The sequence below is a fragment of the Cydia pomonella genome, chromosome 2 (genome assembly GCF_033807575.1).
Source record: "Cydia pomonella isolate Wapato2018A chromosome 2, ilCydPomo1, whole genome shotgun sequence".
Taxonomy (NCBI): domain Eukaryota; kingdom Metazoa; phylum Arthropoda; class Insecta; order Lepidoptera; family Tortricidae; genus Cydia; species Cydia pomonella.
The window spans coordinates 26,679,870-26,698,678 of record NC_084704.1 but is presented as its reverse complement, the minus strand read 5'-3'; the positions used below and the strand labels follow the sequence as shown (position 1 = coordinate 26,698,678).

The 18,809-nt window shown below is 35.8% G+C and overlaps 1 protein-coding gene across 2 annotated transcripts; it reads right to left on the bottom strand.

Annotated features, from left to right (window-relative positions):
- Positions 1 to 2,446: 2,446 nt before the first annotated feature.
- LOC133534770 (etoposide-induced protein 2.4 homolog) lies at positions 2,447 to 17,450 on the bottom strand. Of its 2 annotated transcripts, XM_061874034.1 has the most exons (8): positions 17,015 to 17,450; positions 16,765 to 16,922; positions 14,781 to 14,912; positions 14,106 to 14,361; positions 12,008 to 12,127; positions 8,133 to 8,356; positions 6,292 to 6,363; positions 2,447 to 4,635 (listed from the first exon to the last, which is right to left on the bottom strand). In XM_061874034.1, exons 1-8 carry the CDS (start codon positions 17,027 to 17,029, stop codon positions 4,533 to 4,535), a joined length of 1,080 nt encoding a protein of 359 aa, XP_061730018.1. In that variant the 5' UTR covers positions 17,030 to 17,450; the 3' UTR covers positions 2,447 to 4,532. The 2 variants fall into 2 exon arrangements, with proteins under 2 accessions (XP_061730018.1, XP_061730019.1); XM_061874035.1 differs by lacking the exon at positions 14,781 to 14,912 and having other exon boundaries at positions 17,015 to 17,194.
- Between the last annotated feature and the right edge of the window lie 1,359 nt (positions 17,451 to 18,809).

Below are 18,809 nucleotides of genomic sequence, written 5' to 3'. Positions count from 1 at the left end.
CAATTAATAATCAGTCAGTCCCATTTTAATAAGTTATGTCATGTAAAAGTTAACATTCAATTTTAAGCATACATCTAAATGAGAATGATTAGAATATACATATAAAAACTATGAATAAATCTTAATGTAAGCGATCCATAACAACAAAAAGATGAAATATAATATCCTGGCACCATTACAATAAATCAAACGGGGACCATGCTTCAGATTGGAACACTGCTTGCAAACAGGCCAAGTTTTGTAAATAAACTTTGATTCTACCTCGGAATAGTTCACCGGAACTAATAAATATGAAATCTATTTCTTTAGGAATTATCAGTTCAGTCGAACAAATGAAAATTACCCTCAATATCCATGGATCTAATGGATATTTCAAGTAAAATTTTATTACCTAATGCAGTTCACATTTTTAACATTATTAAGAGGCTGTCAATACCGAAAGCGCGCACACTGTCTATTTGTATAGGAGTAAATGAGATAGCACTGTCACTGTTATTGGGCCATGAAATTGAATAAAAAGAAAACTATTGAAATAAAATAAATAATGTGGATTATATGTATGTATGTATGTATATACTTTATTATTTGTGTAATATAACTCGTTTGCGGTTTAAGCGCGCCATAAGTAAAAAAATACATATAGAACAGTTTAATGGTGACTAACAGCTTTGCAATTATTTTCCAACGAGCTGATTTCGTCCAATCGTGTATCGAGTACGGCCACGGTCTTTGAAATATGATGAATATTAAAAAAAAAATTCCTTTACTGAATACAAATAGTTTTTCTTAAAAAACTGCTGAATTAACATCAATTTCAACGAAATTGGGTGTTATCAGTCCTTGTAGACGAAAGTGGATGACCCGCGCGAAATCAGCTTTTCATACAAACGTTAGTGTTCGTCCCCGGATTATTGCTCTATGGATTACATTATTGAAAATATTTTGACATAATTTGTTGTAAATCAACCACAGCTATGCCCCTAGCTATCTTTTCGACTTTTTTTATTATTATAGGAGTTAGAAGCATTTAACATTTTGTCTGAAATCTGTTTTTTGCTCCGATTTTTATAATAGTACAAAAATCGTCAAAAGTCAAACGTAGGGGCATGCCATAGCTATGGTTAATTTACATCAAATTATGTAAAAATATTATTTATTATCCAGAGAGCAAAATGTAGTCCACGTTTGTATGGAGAATTGTAAGTCCTCTTTCCTCCTAACCGAGATATGATGTAAAAATTTGCTTTATATTATTAAATAGGATATACGACATTATAGTTCATAGTAAAAAAAAAACATTAGAACAATGATCCATACTTAATAATAGCCAGTGAAAATAACAAAAGTAAAGATTAAGAAATATAAACTATCCGAGACATATGGTCACCAATGTCTCACTAAAGACATGAGCATAAATTATAATCACATGTACAACATTGGGTATCACAATTTTATAATTAATTGCATTAATTACAGGGTTACACAGCAAATATTTACTGACTAAAACTAACAACCTCACGGTAGGATTTAGTTATAAAAGTAACAGTTCGTGTCATCCACGAATGACGCGCAGATTTGTCAAATCTAACCTTTAATAATATGACAATACAAGTCAAGGCACGCGCCTTTGTGAATGACACGATCTATAACAATAAATTATTTTAAATTGGGTGATTTGTGAAATAGTTGGTTATTTCATTTTATATGTAGTAATACCCTTATATTGTACCATGACTTGAGTCCATTACCGACATAGTGTGACATATAGCACAGTGGAAGCATAACCCTGTAACGCCGTTATATTCCTAAACATAACACATAGGTACATATAGTCAATCACGCAAAATTATTTCGGCCCACTGTTGGCAGCCCGTTTTGTTTAACCTTTTGACCACGAGCTATTCTATTTTATTAAATAGGAAATACCCACGTTATATTCAACGGAATATTAACAGAAAAAAAAATTAATGTATTTATATCAATTTACTTATTACCCGACAGCCACCGCGGATAATTAGAGTAAGTTTCTTTTTCGCAAACGTATGATTTAGAAAAAGTACTCGCTGGTAGTGAACAGTAAACGATCAGAGTGTGATATATGTATGTATGTATGTATGTATGTATATACTTTATTGTACATAGAAATAAAAACACGAAAAACACAGTTACAGAGTAAATTAAATACAACAAAGGCGAACTTATCCCTGTATGGGATCTCTTCCAGTTAACCTTTGAGGAAATGAGTAAAACAGAAGTAACGGTGAATGAATGACAAACACAAACAAAAGTGTACAATCACTGAAATTAATGAAATATATATATGTATCTAATTATTATTATATCACATACTTTTGCAAGTAGGTAAGTTTATTGCGGGAGAAAATAGTCATAGCCAGTCGCATAGGGCTCTCGCAAATATGGAGGACAAATGCAATGAAAAATATCATTAAAACATGTCTCATTTTCATTTATTTTCAGTTTTATAGCGTATTGTATAGCTTTACCCTGCATAAGATAGCAGTATAATTATATCATAAAATGTGTAATGATAAAGCCGAGGGATTTGACCAGTAAAATTTTAAACAGAAGTATACTTTCAGAGATATTGAGTAAAAACTTTAAAACACGCGCGATCGAAAAAATTTCCGTCGCAAGTTTCGTGCGGTGCACCTAATCTTTTGCCCTTACTAATTTCCTGGCTCGCTGGCGCCCCCTCTTAATGATTCACCGAATTACTTACGTTGACGATAAACCAAAACTACAATAGTACATTACGATACAAGTGCGAAAAATAGGAAATTCGAAACGAGTGGCGATAAATTAAAACACGACCGAAGGGAGTGTTTTAAATCGACACGAGTTGCGAATTACCTATTCGCACATGTATCGTACAACGTTTTACAGTACATATGGCCCTTTAAATGTTCGACACAGTAACATAATATGCTACTTCTCGCACTAGTGCTATAAAGTAGCCCCATAAGTACTGTAAAGTTAATTATCTAGCACCAATCTATTATCTCATGAATTATGATAGTTGTCAACACTACGTGCTAGTGTTAAAAAGTTACACAAAAGTTGCCATTAGCCTTAGTTTATTAGCATTAACCTTTCGACCGCCAAGCAAAATAGAAAAAGCAAATTTGAGCCTTATGTAAACTTCATAACCTGCGTTTATACTACAAGCTGCCGCTCATAACCAGTGCAAATCCAGGCAAGCCTTTTTTAATACAATAACGGCATAGTAAGGTAGATTGGCAGAAAAGGCGAGTAGCAATCGACTATTTTATCGCATAAAAAGTACGACAAAATGTAGAGGTCATGTGAATAAAAAATATACACATATTAATCGTCGATCGCGAGTCTCACTGCTAGTGAATACTTTTTCAAAGATAAATTAACCAGCACACAAAAAACTAGCAAATATCGCTTCTCGCTGATCGCTGCCCGTCGGGCACCGCTCAAAAGTAGTTCAAACTGTTACGTACCAAAATTGGTAAAAACTGAAAACTTTACTGGCAACGTCAGACACTGTAGAGATACCTCGGCAATCTGTCTATCAATTGCCTTTTTTAATCACTCACTTCTGTTGCTAATTATAGTCAAAGATTCATTGATTGTAATTTAGGAAAAGAAAAATAGCGTAAGAAAAAATAACGCCCCCGAGTTTGACAGCTAAAGATGGGACCTTACAACGCCATATGTTTTTTTGTAATATAACTATAAAACGTCAACTAATATACTAATATATAATAACAAAAAATATCGGAATTCCGAAAGTTTTTTTTTTTTTTTTTGCAATCCGCAATATTATTTGGTATAATTACTTCATGTTCTAATATATTATTCTCTAACAGCAATTTGTCATAAATATCATTTGTAATAAGTGTTACCCTGGCCCATAGTTATTTAATTTTCTAACAACAGTTGGGTATCATGAAGGTCGCAGCTCTAACCTAACCTAACCCACTTTTCTGGCACCAGTTCATTTTTTGCGAAGGTCGCAGTTCTAAACTAACCCACTTTTCTGACAACAGTGTGCTTTTGTGGTAGTCGTAATCTAATCTAACCTAATCCACTTTTCTGGCAACAGTTTTTTCGTGGAAGCCACAGCATTAGGACGAAATGTCTATGTCTATTTTATATACTATATATTTTTTATAAAACGTTTTTGCTGTAACCCTCAATAACGTTGGATTATTGATAGTTACAACAAAAACGTTTAGGACTATTGACTTTAGGACAATCATTACATTATGGCAAATGAGTGTTATGACTGAGCATTAGGCCATTACCTAGGTCTGAATGGGTATTCAGACAAACGGTTAGGGCAAGCGATTTAAGAACAAAAGTTATTAGGGATTGCAAGGGAGACCCGTTACGTAGCCGTGCAGCTATACATTAGCTGTCAACTTCGAAGTAGGAATTTGTCTTAGATTTTGCACATCCAATGAATCTTTGTTATGCTTTACCTTTCTCAACACTGCTTACAAACGACATCGGTCAAAAGGTTAACCCTAAATGGTTAAAGATCACCTACTCCGCTGGGTGACGGCCTCGGCCCCTTGCCGCACGAAACGGAACATTCCGTTGGAAATCGCCACCACAGGCGAAAACAGACGGAGGGGGTACTCACTGTAAAAATAACATCATACCAATCAAAACTCCAACAAAATCCAATAGCGATATTGATTGTATTATAAAATATAAAATAAATTATTTCACACCATGCACAAAATAAAGCACTAGAGAATTATTAGGTAAACAGATGTAGGTAGTTAGTTTTTGACTACTTGTAGATAGATAGAATACTCTTTATTGTACCACAGAGTAAAAATAACTATGTACTATATAAACACTAAGGGGGAGATAAATAATGTTCTTTGAGTGATTTTTTAAACACAGCAAGAGATTGAGCGCATCTAATGCCAACGGGTAAGGAGTTCCAGAGTCGGACAGCTTGAAAAGTAAATGAAGTGTTGAAGTCTTGTAGTTGTGTTTGTTTACCTAATATTAATTTTCTCTTTTTAATAAATCGGATATAACTAGAAAATCTATCTTTAGGATAACAAGGAATTGAGATAGCCTTTATTTCAGACAAGTATTTTGTAAGTACATTTCATTTTGTTGTTAACATTTATATATATCTAATTTCCATCTGTATGCCTTTTGTAGACAAAGGCCGCCCCTAACTCTTTCCATTTATCCCTATCCTTTGTTATTGTAGTCCAGCAACCTCCTGCTGCGCTCTTAACCTCATCATCCCATCTTCTTGTTGGCCTGCCACGCTTCCTCTTTTTGTCTCCAGTAAACCAGTACATTATTGTTTTAGACCACTTTTCTCTCCCTCTAATTGTGTGACCTGCCCATATCCATTTTAACTTCTTAATTGACTACATTTAAATTTTATGACCCTATAATTTTATTGGTTCTCTACATTTTAATTGAAACGAGGAATATGCTAATAGTTTATTTTTTTCCATTAGGACAGCAATTTTTTTCATGATGAATGGCAATGGCATTTCACGTATTGTGCCGTAGAATTGGTAAATTCACAACATTTTTTAAATTCTTTTGTATTTTTTGTAATAAGCCATATTAAATTTTGCATTGCAGTGCTCAGGAAGCGAAATACTTCTAAAATAATACGTAAAATTTCAGGTTTAAAAAAATGAAATGTTGTCAATTGTTGTGGTAATATCTTTTGTTTTAGTACATTTCTTTATATCTATATTTCTGACTTTATCAGATAGTCGCTTTCCCATCATACTTCTCTCCATAGCGCTTTGACAAATTTCTAGCTTTTTGTATTGGGATTTGTTTAGTGCCCATGATTGGCGGCCATAAGTTAGAACAGGAAGTATACAGGGATCGAACAATTTCCTTTTTATGGTCATACTCATTTCCTTATTTTACTTCTTTTAGGTTCCGATATTGCTTCCACCCGTTTCCAATACGTCTGTTTAGTTCTTTCGTAGTCAAGTCGTGTGGGGATATAATGTGACCTAGATATAAGTATTCATAGCTTTGGTCTTCAGATTGTTCATACACAACCCTATTTTTTGGCTTTCTGTATCTAGGTCATATATCATTTCGTTCAGTCTGTCTTTGGATGGTGAGATTATTATCAGATCATCCGTAAATCTTAAATGCGAAATGTTTTCGCCATTGATTGATAATCTGCATTCATCCCATTTTAATTTACGGAATACCTCTTCTAAGAAGCCGTGAAGAGTTCTGGTGATTCGATTTTTAAAACATTTATAATAAATTAATAAAGTTGGTGCTTACCTTCCAATAACAGGTGTCGCTTCATTACCGCTCAGTATGAACACCGGGAAGAAAATAGAAAACACACATCCACTGAAAAGAACAATATTTATTATTATTATTAAAGCATTCAGTAAAAAGGCCTTCAGTTCACGCTAGATGGTATGTAAGATTTCAAATTGCTAATGACTTGCAATTCTTATAAGGGATCCATTTCTTAAATATGATTAAGATTGGTTGCACTTCTTGCACTACCTTGTTTGTTAACTTGTTGGTATGTTTTATTAGGTAGTCGTCCGGTTTTCTTATCCCACAGCCCAGTAGGTATTTAGCCCATCGCTGTCTGCCTAAGGCATTTTAGATTCCATCAACTCTCAATAGTCCTTACACCCTGTAGTGTCATGGGATGTACGCAGAGGCCTCTTCCAAAGAGGCCAAAAGGGCCTCTTCATGTTGACTTTGGCTCCGCGGCCTCCGCGCACGCCTCCGGAATGTCCGGAACATCATTGTTGTGATGGGAAAGACATATGTTGGTATGATGCTTGTCACTAGACGTTATTTTATGAGTTGCTAGGTACCTACTGCAGGGAATTAACAAAAAACATACTTTACCGGATATATAATAGACAATGTTTGATCCGACTTCCAAGGTTCTAGGTAAAAATAAGCCAAATTTTGGTTCAATAATTAATAACTGATATAGATAATTCGAATGGAATCCTCATTAATTTTGTATTTAGCAGGGCCGTCATATAGTATTTTTTCTTATTAAAGGAAATATTAGCTGGGTTCGAACCCACTTCGGCATCTCAATTGCTAAGATCGGCATGTGCCGTTATCTCAGAAAAACGCTAGTTCTAATCGCGCTAGAAATGGTGTTTTTTATTTTTTATTTTAATAGGATAATATTTTACGTGTGTGCCTTGCTAAAGTTAATGAACCGATCTTTTCGTTGATGATCGATTTCCCAATCGTTACATGTAAGTATACATTGGAATACCTAATTATAGCATAATAAATAAAGTAAGAATAGGTAGATACAAGGTAATGTAAATAGGTACTTCGCATCCTATAAGGATCAAGGACGATTGAACACAGACTAATATGGATATCGCAACTATTGTACCGTATTTGGAATAACCGGAAACCGCGCAATACTGATTAGGTTCTAATTAAGCTTACTATACTACATTATTACAAAAAAAGGATTTGGAGGGCATGTTCTTGAGCAATGCCGGATTTAGAGGTCCGGAGGCCTCGGGCAATAAAGGAGTGGAGGCCCCTTGGCCCCACATATTTTCTAAATAAAATGGTAAATTTTCCGAATTCTCTATTGTGGGGGCCCCTCTTTTGTGGAAGCCCGGGTTGCCCTCCCCTAAATCCGGCCCTTTTCTTGAGTAAGAGGTACAAAAAATGTTTGGTACTTGGAAATAGGTGCAGATAGTTTTACGATAAAATAAAAACACTCAACCTCAATAGAAAACTAAAATTCAATTAATATTTTAACATTTACTGTCTGTATATAAATTGAAGGAGCTATTAACGATAAATATGCCGCCGACAGTTGTCAATTAAATTGTGAGGTTGGGCGTTAAAGGCAACCACTAGGTTCGAGTTTAGACGTACAATACGTGAAATAGGTATCAAGTACATGTCCTTAAATACTATAGTACCTATGCGCGTGTGTTTGTGGGTAATACGTAGTACATACACACACTAGAAAAAGGAAACTCCGTACTGAGTGACATTTTAAACGAGCGTAAATTAAACTGACACACACCGCAACGATTAATTGGGTACCGCAGTATGTAATTTGTTCCACCATCCTTTATCTTGGTCCTTTTTAATCAGCAATTTCTCACCTTATGATATAAGACTGAGGTATCTGCGTAAGCACGGCCAGCGGCAGCCCGAACCCGAGGAAGTATGGCCAGTTGGTCTCGATGAACGTGAGCCGCTTGTGCAGCTCCCAGCCCATGTTAAACCACTTGTACTCGAACGAGTACAGCGAGTACAGCAGGCACATGTGAACGAGGCACAGGAGCTCCCCAATGTATGTGATGGGTAGCATACTGACTAGCATACTCTGTAAAAATATATATTTAAATTCACAACTGATCATCGTGCGCAATATTTGTTAGGAGCATTAGTATTTTTATTTGATTTAGAAAACAAACAGCCTTTCACAAATATGTCTAAAAAAAAGCGGCCAAGTGCGAGTCGGACTCGCCCATGAAGGGTTCCGTACCATTTATGACGTATTAAAAAAACTACTTACTAGATCTCGTTCAAACCAATTTTCGGTGGAAGTTTGCATGGTAATGTATATCATATATTTTTTTTAGATTTTTCATTCAGAGATTTTTTTTAGATTTCATTAGAGTTACAGGGGGGGGGGGGGGGACACATTTTTTCACTTTGGAAGTGTCTCTCGCGCAAACTATTCTGTTTAGAAAAAAATGATATTAGGAACCTAAATATCATTTTTGAAGACCTATCCATAGATACCCCACACGTTTGGGTTTGATAAAAATTTTTTTTTTTTTAAATTTCATGACATCTTTAAAAAAACTACTCACTAGATCTCGTTCAAACCAATTTTCGGTGGAAGTTTGTATGGCAATGTATATTATATATTTTTATTTTATTTTTCATTCTGTCATTTTAGAAGTTACGGGGGGGGGACACACATTTTACCACTTTGGAAGTGTCTCTCGCGCAAACTATTCAGTTTAGAAAAAAATTATATTAGAAACCTCAATATCATTTTCAAAGACCTATCCATAGATACCCCACACGTATGGGTTTGATGAAAAAAGATTTTTTGAGTTTCAGTTCTAAGTATGGGGAACCCCCAAAATTTATCGTTTTTTTTCTATTTTTGTGTAAACATCTTAATGCGGTTCATAGAATACATCTACTTACCAAGTTTGAACAGTGTAGCTCTTATAGTTTCGGAAAAAAGTGGCTGTGACATAATCGGACAGACAGACGGACATGACGAATCTATAAGGGTTCCGTTTTTTGCCATTTGGCTACGGAACCCTAATAAATGAACTAAAAATAGTCCTAAAGCTTCCTACGTTACTGAGAAAACTATTACTTACATAGAAATGTAAATTACGCAATTATAAATTACCGGTTTAGTTGTGTACTACATGCAAGTAAAGTAACAAAACATACAAAACTATGAAAAATATGACTGGAACCAATTGATCAATTTCTAGAAAACAAAATTTGCCGAAATTTGTTCTTGAAAACGGATAAACTATGAACGAAAATATCTATATCGTTAAGAGATTCATTATACAAATTACAAGTGCGCCTATAGAAAGAGTTTTTAGCATACTATGTGACACAGGCGGAAATGGAAAATGTAGGTTTAGAACGTGAGTGGAACCGAGAAATATGGAAGGAAACGCTATCTAATAAAAGGTTTAAATCTATGTGATTTCTAATAATTTTAAATAAAAATAAAACATCTAGATATGCTCTTCTTTTCTCCAACGGAGGGAGACTAGGTCTAGCTGCTGACGAAAAATAATCACAGTTATAGCGGCCGGTTCTATAATCAAGGGACTTAAAAAAAAATCTGAATCCTTTCAAGTCGAGACTTATGAATGCCAAAATGTGGGCTCCAAACAACACTGCCAAACTCCAAAATACTACGGACGAAAGAGTAATACAAAACTTTTAACGTGAATGTACTTTTGAATGGTTTACTTAAACGCAAAATCATTCCTAATTTTTTATATGCTCTCGCCACAATATTATCTATATATTCAACAAAGGAGAGTTTAGCATCAAGAGTAATCCCTAAATTTCGGATTGACGACACCCGTGAGACACTGCTACCAGCTAATTTATAATCGAACGTTATAGGATTATGTTTACGGGAAAATGTGATAGTGTAGCATTTCTCAACGTTTACAATTAAGTGATTTCGCTAACAATAGTCCTCAAATTGTGACAAATCGGATTGTAACGCAACACAATCATCATAATTCCTAATAGTCTTATATATGTTTGTATGATAGTATCAATATCATTTACATATAAGACAAATAGAAAAGGCCCCAGGTGAGACCCCTGGGGAACCCCTGAGGGAACGGGTAGAAACTTCGACCTATAGCCCTTGAGTGGAACCGCCTGACTTCTATTACTAATGTAAGAATTTAACCACCTAAAGAGGTCACCGTGTATACCGATCCTGAAAAGTTTCTGAAGTAAAATAGAATGATGTATTTTATCGAAGCATTTAGAAAAATCGGTATACACGGCGCGGCGTCCACTTGGTAACCGGCATACAAAGCATTGATAATATGGTCGGTATAGGTGACTAAGGTTAGTGTCGACGCTTCTACCTTTGAAAAAACTATGTTGATGCATAGAAATGTGTCGAGAGACCACATCAGTCATTTCATTCGTTACAATTTTTTCGAAAACCTTAGCGAATACGTAAAGTTACGAAATTAGTCGATAAAGCTTAACATTATGTTTATCACCGCCTTTGTGCACCGGTGTAATGATAGCCTGCTTCCAGACGCTAGGGACAACGCCTTCACTGAGAGACTTTCTGAAAAGTTTAGCCAAGGGAACCGCCAGATCAGCGTAAAGTTTAGAAACTAATAATGGATGAATGTTATCAAAACCTGCACCCTTATTAACACATAAGTTTTTTAAATGCTTGTATACTAAATCATCAGTAATATTAATACTAGAAATATCTACAGAAGGGACGAAGGCTGAGGAGAAGGAAGTCGTGATTGATTACAACCAGAGACAAAAACAGAACTGAAATAATTGTCAAAGAGATCACAAATAACTAATAACTTTATAAAAATATATGTCGGTATGTCAAATTTTTTCGAATCAGCAACAAGAGTAATCTTGTGAGGTAGGGACCTACGCAGCTACCTCGTTATAACTGATACCATACCGCAAAAACCCAATAGAAGAGTCTTTGTTACAGCAAAATATTACACTTGACAGAATAAAAAGCTTGATATACCAACAATAAATCTCTTCTAAATCTCTTCTGCCTAGCTACTAGCTAGCATGACTTTGCGCTGTCGCAAGCACGATTTCAAGTATGCGGTTGCATGCGACAGTGCAAGTCATGGTAAAAGGTCTGATATAGACAAGTGTAGTAAATTATATGTATTAAAAATTAAACTACAACTAGGAAGCTAAGAATAATTGATATTGCTGACGCTAGGCATTTTTTATTTCATACTGACCAACCTAATGGTAAGTGAGTTTAGGGCCTAAGATAAATCTATAGGTCATATCAGCTATGTCCAATACCTATGCTGAACAAGGAATCAGCAATAATCTTGCTGACGATCGACATAAACTGCGGCCGCCCGCGCCGGTGTCTGTAGGTCAAGTCAACTATGTCCTGCTTGTACAAGTGTACTCTAGTATGACATACCTGAACTTGAAATAGAGCTTGCTGCACCAGTATGCTGAACAAGGAATCGGCAATGATCTTGCTGACGCTCGACATGAACTGCGGCCGCCCGCGTCGGTGTCTGTACACCAAGTCAGCTATGTCCTGTACAATAAGTGTACATGACTATAACATACCTGAACGAGAAATAGAGCTTGCACCAATATGCTGAACAAGGAGTCGGCAATGATCTTGCTGACACTCGACATGAACTACGACCGCCGCGCCGGTGTCTGTAGGCCGAGTCAGCTATTTCTTGTACACATGTACTGTAATATAACATACCTGAACTAAAAATAAAGCTTGCACCAGTATGCTGAACAAGGAGTCGGCAATGATCTTGCTGACACTCGACATGAACTGCGGCCGCCCGCGCCGGTGTCTGTAGGCCGAGTCAGCTATGTCCTGTAAAATAAAATATATAAGTATTAAAACCTTCCATTTCATATTAGTCCGAGTAGTGAAGGCTTGGAACAAACTCCCAGAAGACGTGGTTTCAGCACAAAATGTGAACCATTTAAAAATAAATTAGACAAGCATATATAATATACTCGTTCATGATAACTATCTTTATGATTACTGGATACAGGTCATATCAGTCTGCCTGCTTATTAAATAATAATAATCAGCTTGTGGCGAGCTGTTGGGGAGTAACGACCACACGGACCTGTGCTCTCGAGAGTCGGTCAGGGTCTCCGTCTCCGGCGTGTCTTCTTCGGTCAGAGTGGACCCCAAGGGGACCCGCAGGACTCTCAGCTCTGGCTTGCCTCCATTGGCAGTCCAGAGAGGAATCGTTAGAGCTATATGCTCCGGGGGTAGAAGTGAAAGATGCATAAGATGCGAGTTGGCACAGTGGCTGTTATCAGCTACTGGGTAGAAAGCGACGCACACCTCTCGACACCCCTGAGCCGCTCACACCGGTGTTGCTCCTGGTCGTCTTTACGACGGCAGTTTCAGGGGCCCATCTAGTCAGCGACAAGTCACCGCTTGCTTCGATAACGTGTTTGAGCATTGTTATGGCAGGTGTCCGGACCTGTTTACAATAGCCCAATCTTTTGACCAGGACCATATTTAAAGGTGGGTCCACGCTAGGCGAGCCGAGCACGAGCTGAGCACGAGCGGAGCACGAGCCGAACACAATTCGTCTAGAGTGGACCGACTTACGAGCCTCCGAACGTTTCGCTCGTGCTCGGCTACGTTCCGCCAGTTGTCGGTTTTTTGACGAACACAAAAGGGATTCGCTTCGCGCTCGCAGTGCGCTCCTGGACGTGTTTAGTGACAGACGTCGGTCGCTAGAGCTGAGCATCATGGACGCGTGGACTGAAGATGCATCCTTGCAATTAATTGAGTTATATCAAAATAATCCATTGATATAAAAAAAAATAAGAAGATTGATGCATGGTCTCGTATATCCCAAGAATTGTCAACGCCAACCTCTGCTGAATGGATATAGCCTCCTGAAATCTGGTATTTTGTTTTGCAATGTGCGGTCCAATTGAGCGTAGTAAATTCTCAAAGTTCGTCGATGTCATTCGAAGAAAGTTCTTAAACTGGCCAGTTGCTTCTTGTCCTCTCAAAATAGTCAGCAAGTGTTGTTGATTGGATCTCATTTTATATAGATTTGTAGATCCCCATCGTCTTGGCCTTTTTCCTTTTTTACTGACTACCGCTATAATAATCGCTGCAACAGCAGCGGCTGCTGCAATATTATTGATATCGTCCATGTTAGCCAAAAGCCGCGAGCACACTGTGGAAAACTACGATTGAGGTAAGTGCTCGTTGTAGGTTCGTTGTACGTCCAGGCTTGACACCGTGAACGACGAACCCGAGAATGGCTCTGCTCGTGCTCGGTTCGTCTAGCGTAGACACACCTTAAGGATTGAGACTTAATATAAACATTGGAAATAGCAAGATATACATGTATTTTTTTTTAAACAATACTTCTGCACTTTGAGCTCATTTAATAATTGCCCATCAAAATTGTACAAAACTAGAAAGCATTTACTAGGATGGATCCATAAAATAGATGCGGATAAAATCTTCTATAAAAACAGATCATGAAAATAAGTAATGTACAGTCAGCGTCAAATACTTTATAGCAGTCAAAGTGACCAAATAGTTCGGTACACCTATTTGACTACTTTGGTTGCTACAAAGTATTTGACGCTGACTGTACCAAGTTTATTAAAGCCTACTCTAAACTAATTAAGATGAGAAAATTTACCCACTGGGATTATACATCTGGGCTAACTGTCACAGCAGCAATTAAAAATTGAACACAGTTATATGATCATTCAAAAGTCGTGTGCTGAGCATCACAGTTTACAAGATTGTTTCAGAACTTATTTTATGATATTCAAATGGAAACATAAGATATAGTTACCTGAAACCACAAGCTATTGACCAGCTTGCTCAATAGGAACAATGGAAGCACCCATATCATCCGGAAAGTCATGGACAAGAATGGCTGCATCCAGCCCCACACATTGTGCGCCACACCAGGATTGTGACCAAACACAACCGTTACTAAGTACTTCATCGAAGGTAGCAACACATATTCAAATACTAATATACTGAGTAAGAATATAAAGCCGTTTAATATACATGATTGCAATACCCTAGTAAGTACTTTTGATTCCCTGAAATAGACAGAAAATGCAATAAAGTTACTTTTCATAGAAAAGAACCTATAATTCAAAATTCTACTTTACCATATTGAACATAGATAATAGAGATGTTACGGAGTTTTCAGTGTTATTTTAATGAGAAACTAATACAGAAAATTAAAATATATTTAAAAAATCTGCCTATATCCTTTCCTTGAGTTAGAACTGATATGGTTAAATTTGCTTTGGTAAATGGTTTAGTTGTTACTGTGTGTAAGATGCCTAAGTACCTGTAATATTTCATTTGAATGGCATAGCAACAGTAGTGACATGTATTTCATACATGTGCATATATGGCAAATGTATGATATACATGTGTTTAATAGCGAGAAAGTGGACTGTGGAGCTAAATATTATTTTAAAGGAGGTAAGTAGGTACATCTTTTGATTACCTCTGTTTCCAATTCACATAAATAAGATCTAAATCCGGTTCTGAATCTGGTTCTGAATCCGGTTCTGAAATACACTTCTTCACCCCCGTAACACCTCTACTAGCAAACCACTCGATGATTATTGATAGCCAGCTAAAAAATGTTTACCAATTATTAATCCAATGATTTATTGTTACTTTCCTCATGAACTATCATAGAATGTTTTTTCGGCATTTTTTTTTGACACAAGCTTTTAATGCTGACTGTACTTAAAATATAAATATTAATAGGACATTATTACACAAATTGACTAAGTCCCACAGTAAGCTCAATAAGGCTTGTGTTGAGGGTACTTAGACAACAATATATATAATATATAAATATTTATAAGTACTTATACTTTAAGAGTTATCTTCTCATCAAGACAATTCTAACAAACCTAAACTCAATGATGTTGGGTTGTTTCATCACAGAATTCCTATGAGAATATCTAATCTCCATCATCAGATCAGCTTAGCACATCATAATATTGCATTGCCAGCAGTTTTTCCTATATATAGCTCATTCAGATACCAACAAGTGATTTAAAAATCACTTACATATAAACTTAACAAGTTAAATAAAATCTTGTAAACAATAAATTGTTATCTTATTACCATACTTCAGGGTTTTTGGTGTGAGAACGTTTTACACTAGCCAAAAACACAAACAGGTAAAAATATAAACCAATACTATTTCAATATTTCTAAGCGCATTTGGAGCGTACTGTAAATAATAAATTATTTATTGTTATGTTAATAATGATGAAATTGATAATTCAATTTATATATATACCATATTTTTTGACATTTCAATTTTATTCTAGAAAGTTTCTAGACTAGTATTTTTATACAATTTTGGTGTTTGACAATCCTTTTGTGAAATTCTTAATATTAAGTTTGCCATATCTATAATATTTCAATGTTTTTTGAGAACAACAATAACTGCATCAATAAATTGCTCTGATATTTAGATTAAGATGTTATTTGTAAAATTTGATGATTTAAAAGTGCTTGTTGCTAGGCCTATTTGAATAATAGTACATTACGATACAAGTGCGAAAAATAGGAAATTCGAAACGAGTGGCGATAAATTAAAACACGACCGAAGGGAGTGTTTTAAATCGACACTAGTTGCGAATTACCTATTCGCACATGTATCGTACAACGTTTTACAGTACATATGGCCCTTTAAATGTTCGACACAGTAACGTAATATGCTACTTCTCGCACTAGTGCTATAAAGTAGCCCCATATGTACTGTAAAGAATATATTGACTTTGACTTTACTGTCTATTTTTAATTCATAGCTTGGTAATTATTTTACAATAAACAAAGTTATAAATACACGAAAACATTCCTGCACCGGAAACCCCGATGTATGCTTATTACACATGCAGATTAAATATTTTTTTTCATTGATAAGTCTACCACTTAATGCAGGCTATCAGTAAGAAATTGTTAAGTTGAACTATGGACTAGTCAGGTAGTTTCCACAATCTGCTAAGGTTGGACAAAAAATAAATACTAATTTAGGCCCAAAACCAAGCTATCTCCTACTAGGAAACCACCACATAACTATTTTACCAACTGTCTGACTAAGTACTTAATAACAGATAATTATCAGTCAGAGTATGATAATGCAAACAATCTGAAAATATGTCAAAGGTGTTCTGATAAAGAAGAATGATATAAGTACAAATAACTTTAATCATGTATTAATAAATAGCATGCTAGGTAACTTCAGTTACAATTGTCTATATTAATAAAAATTCTTTAAAATTAAATAAATTGAGATTTTTTTACATTTATAATATGTATTAGATAATTAACAAGACATACTAAGTACAGTTAGCATTTACTATGTGTGCTTAAAGGTCAGATTTTATTCTCAATATTGTAGGAGTCAAAATAAAAGAGGTTTGAATTCAAAGCCCGTTTTAAAATAACAATGACTAGGTACTTACTGCTGAACTTTAGGGGCTTTCTGTTTTTGTTTACCCTCTGCATCTTTGTGGGGCGACCGACTCATTGCCTTCTCGTTGATCTCCTTATCCAGGTATAACAGGACTGTCACCCCTCTTAGGCTATCTATAAACCCTTTTATTAGAGACACTGAAAAATTCTGAAACAATAAAATACACATTCAACTTCTTCAACACAAACCAGCGAGTAATTATAAACAGTTTACAATATTTTTATGAGTCTACATCCCACCTTAACGCTTTCCATATTGTAGGTAATTTTCTGTAGGGAATTATCTATTACTTCATTGTTCTATATGATAATGGACTTCTGTTTCTTGTGTTCTCACATCATTGGATTTTGTTTGACGTAACTTTCGTATTTTGCGTTCGACTTTGACATTACCGCGTGAAAATGTTGCCTGCTAATTAATTATTATTTGTACTAAAAAGCATTTTAAAATCAGTTAAGGGTTACCAAAGTCCGGACCGTTTGAAATGTTGGATTGTTGTGTTGTGCTTTCGTTTCATATAGCCCAATGAAATGAACGAGTGAAGTGGTTCAAGTGGTTTGCGGTGGGATCTTAGAAAATAGGTTATCAATACGCTGCATTCGGCGTTCCTGTGTTAAAGCTCTACGCTCTACGTAACCGATTATTACACGGGCCTACCGCGAATCACGGTCGACGTGTTGCCTCTATGTCGCACTTGTAAATTTAAAATTCGTACGTAAGCGTGACATGGAGGCAACACGTCGAACGTGGTTCGCGATAGGCCCTCTGATTTTCGATTGATTTTCATGCAAACTACGGGGGTGCAAAAAATGTAAGCGTCTGTATACAATCTCTTACATTTTGATCTCTTGCTATGTCGTGACAATAAATCGTGTCGTTACCGTGGTGACAGTGGCGTCGATGAAAGTTCAAATTCTAATATCGAATAACTGAACTAAACGTTTTTACACCTTACTTTCTTCCTTACTAAATAGGTGCTATGATGCTAACTCAAAAAGTTGGTCAAAGACTGTCTTGCCTTCCTTACTAGGTTCCTTTTTAGGATGCTCACTTTCTAAATACGTGAACCAAAGAGCATATAATCACTACGTTTTAAGAGACGGGACTTCCATACTAGCGAGGGAATCCGTTTGTTTCGCAAATCATTACCAAAATGTACGACAAAGAACTGTCAAAGAACCATAGTACCAACATAAGCAATTTAAATAGTGTAGTACGCTACACGCTTGCGTTTCTTATCGATATCGATAAAATGGGAAGGGTTGAAATATAGACTCTTGTCTACAAATTTTGTACTCGAAATCAAGTTAGGATCGAGTCCACATTTAAGTTGTATGTTATATAGTGGATAGTTCTATGAGTGGACTAATACGTGGTCGAGCTTAATGTGGTCCCGATTTTTTTTAGAACACCTTGTTGTTCTTCACCACTAGGAAGGATCAAAGTAGCACTTTTCTTCCCTACTAGGAGGGATCACTTTTTTCCCTCTTTTTGCATACTTCTTACTCTTAGGTTAAATTATTTAATTTAATTACCATTAATTAAATTTATTTATTTTTTATTTGTACCATAATAATTTCCTCATAGGTGATGTAAAAAGCAGTATGTAAATTTATCACGTGGTAACAAAAATATTTTCACCTTAGGGTGGTATTCCACCTATCCAATTTCTTGGTCCAATGTCATTGCGTCTCACTCTGTTATTAAGCAAAATGTGAGACGCAATACACATTGGACAAAGAAATTGCATAGGTGGAATACCATCCTTAGGCGTTAACACTTGAATCCCTCACTACGCTAGGATTCTATTTTAGAATACCTCGTTACACTCAGAATGTAATTATAAAATCTCCATCTCAATTTTTTTTCTTATTTTTTTTTTATTAAAAGCACTATTTTCAAAATGATCGGCAGATACATGTTTCAATAAATGTAACTTTTCTATGGGAAGATGTATCAGGTCTTCGTTCCCAACAAATTTGACCCACTGCCTGCATCTGAAAACATACAGCCTTGGTTATGTACAGTTTATAT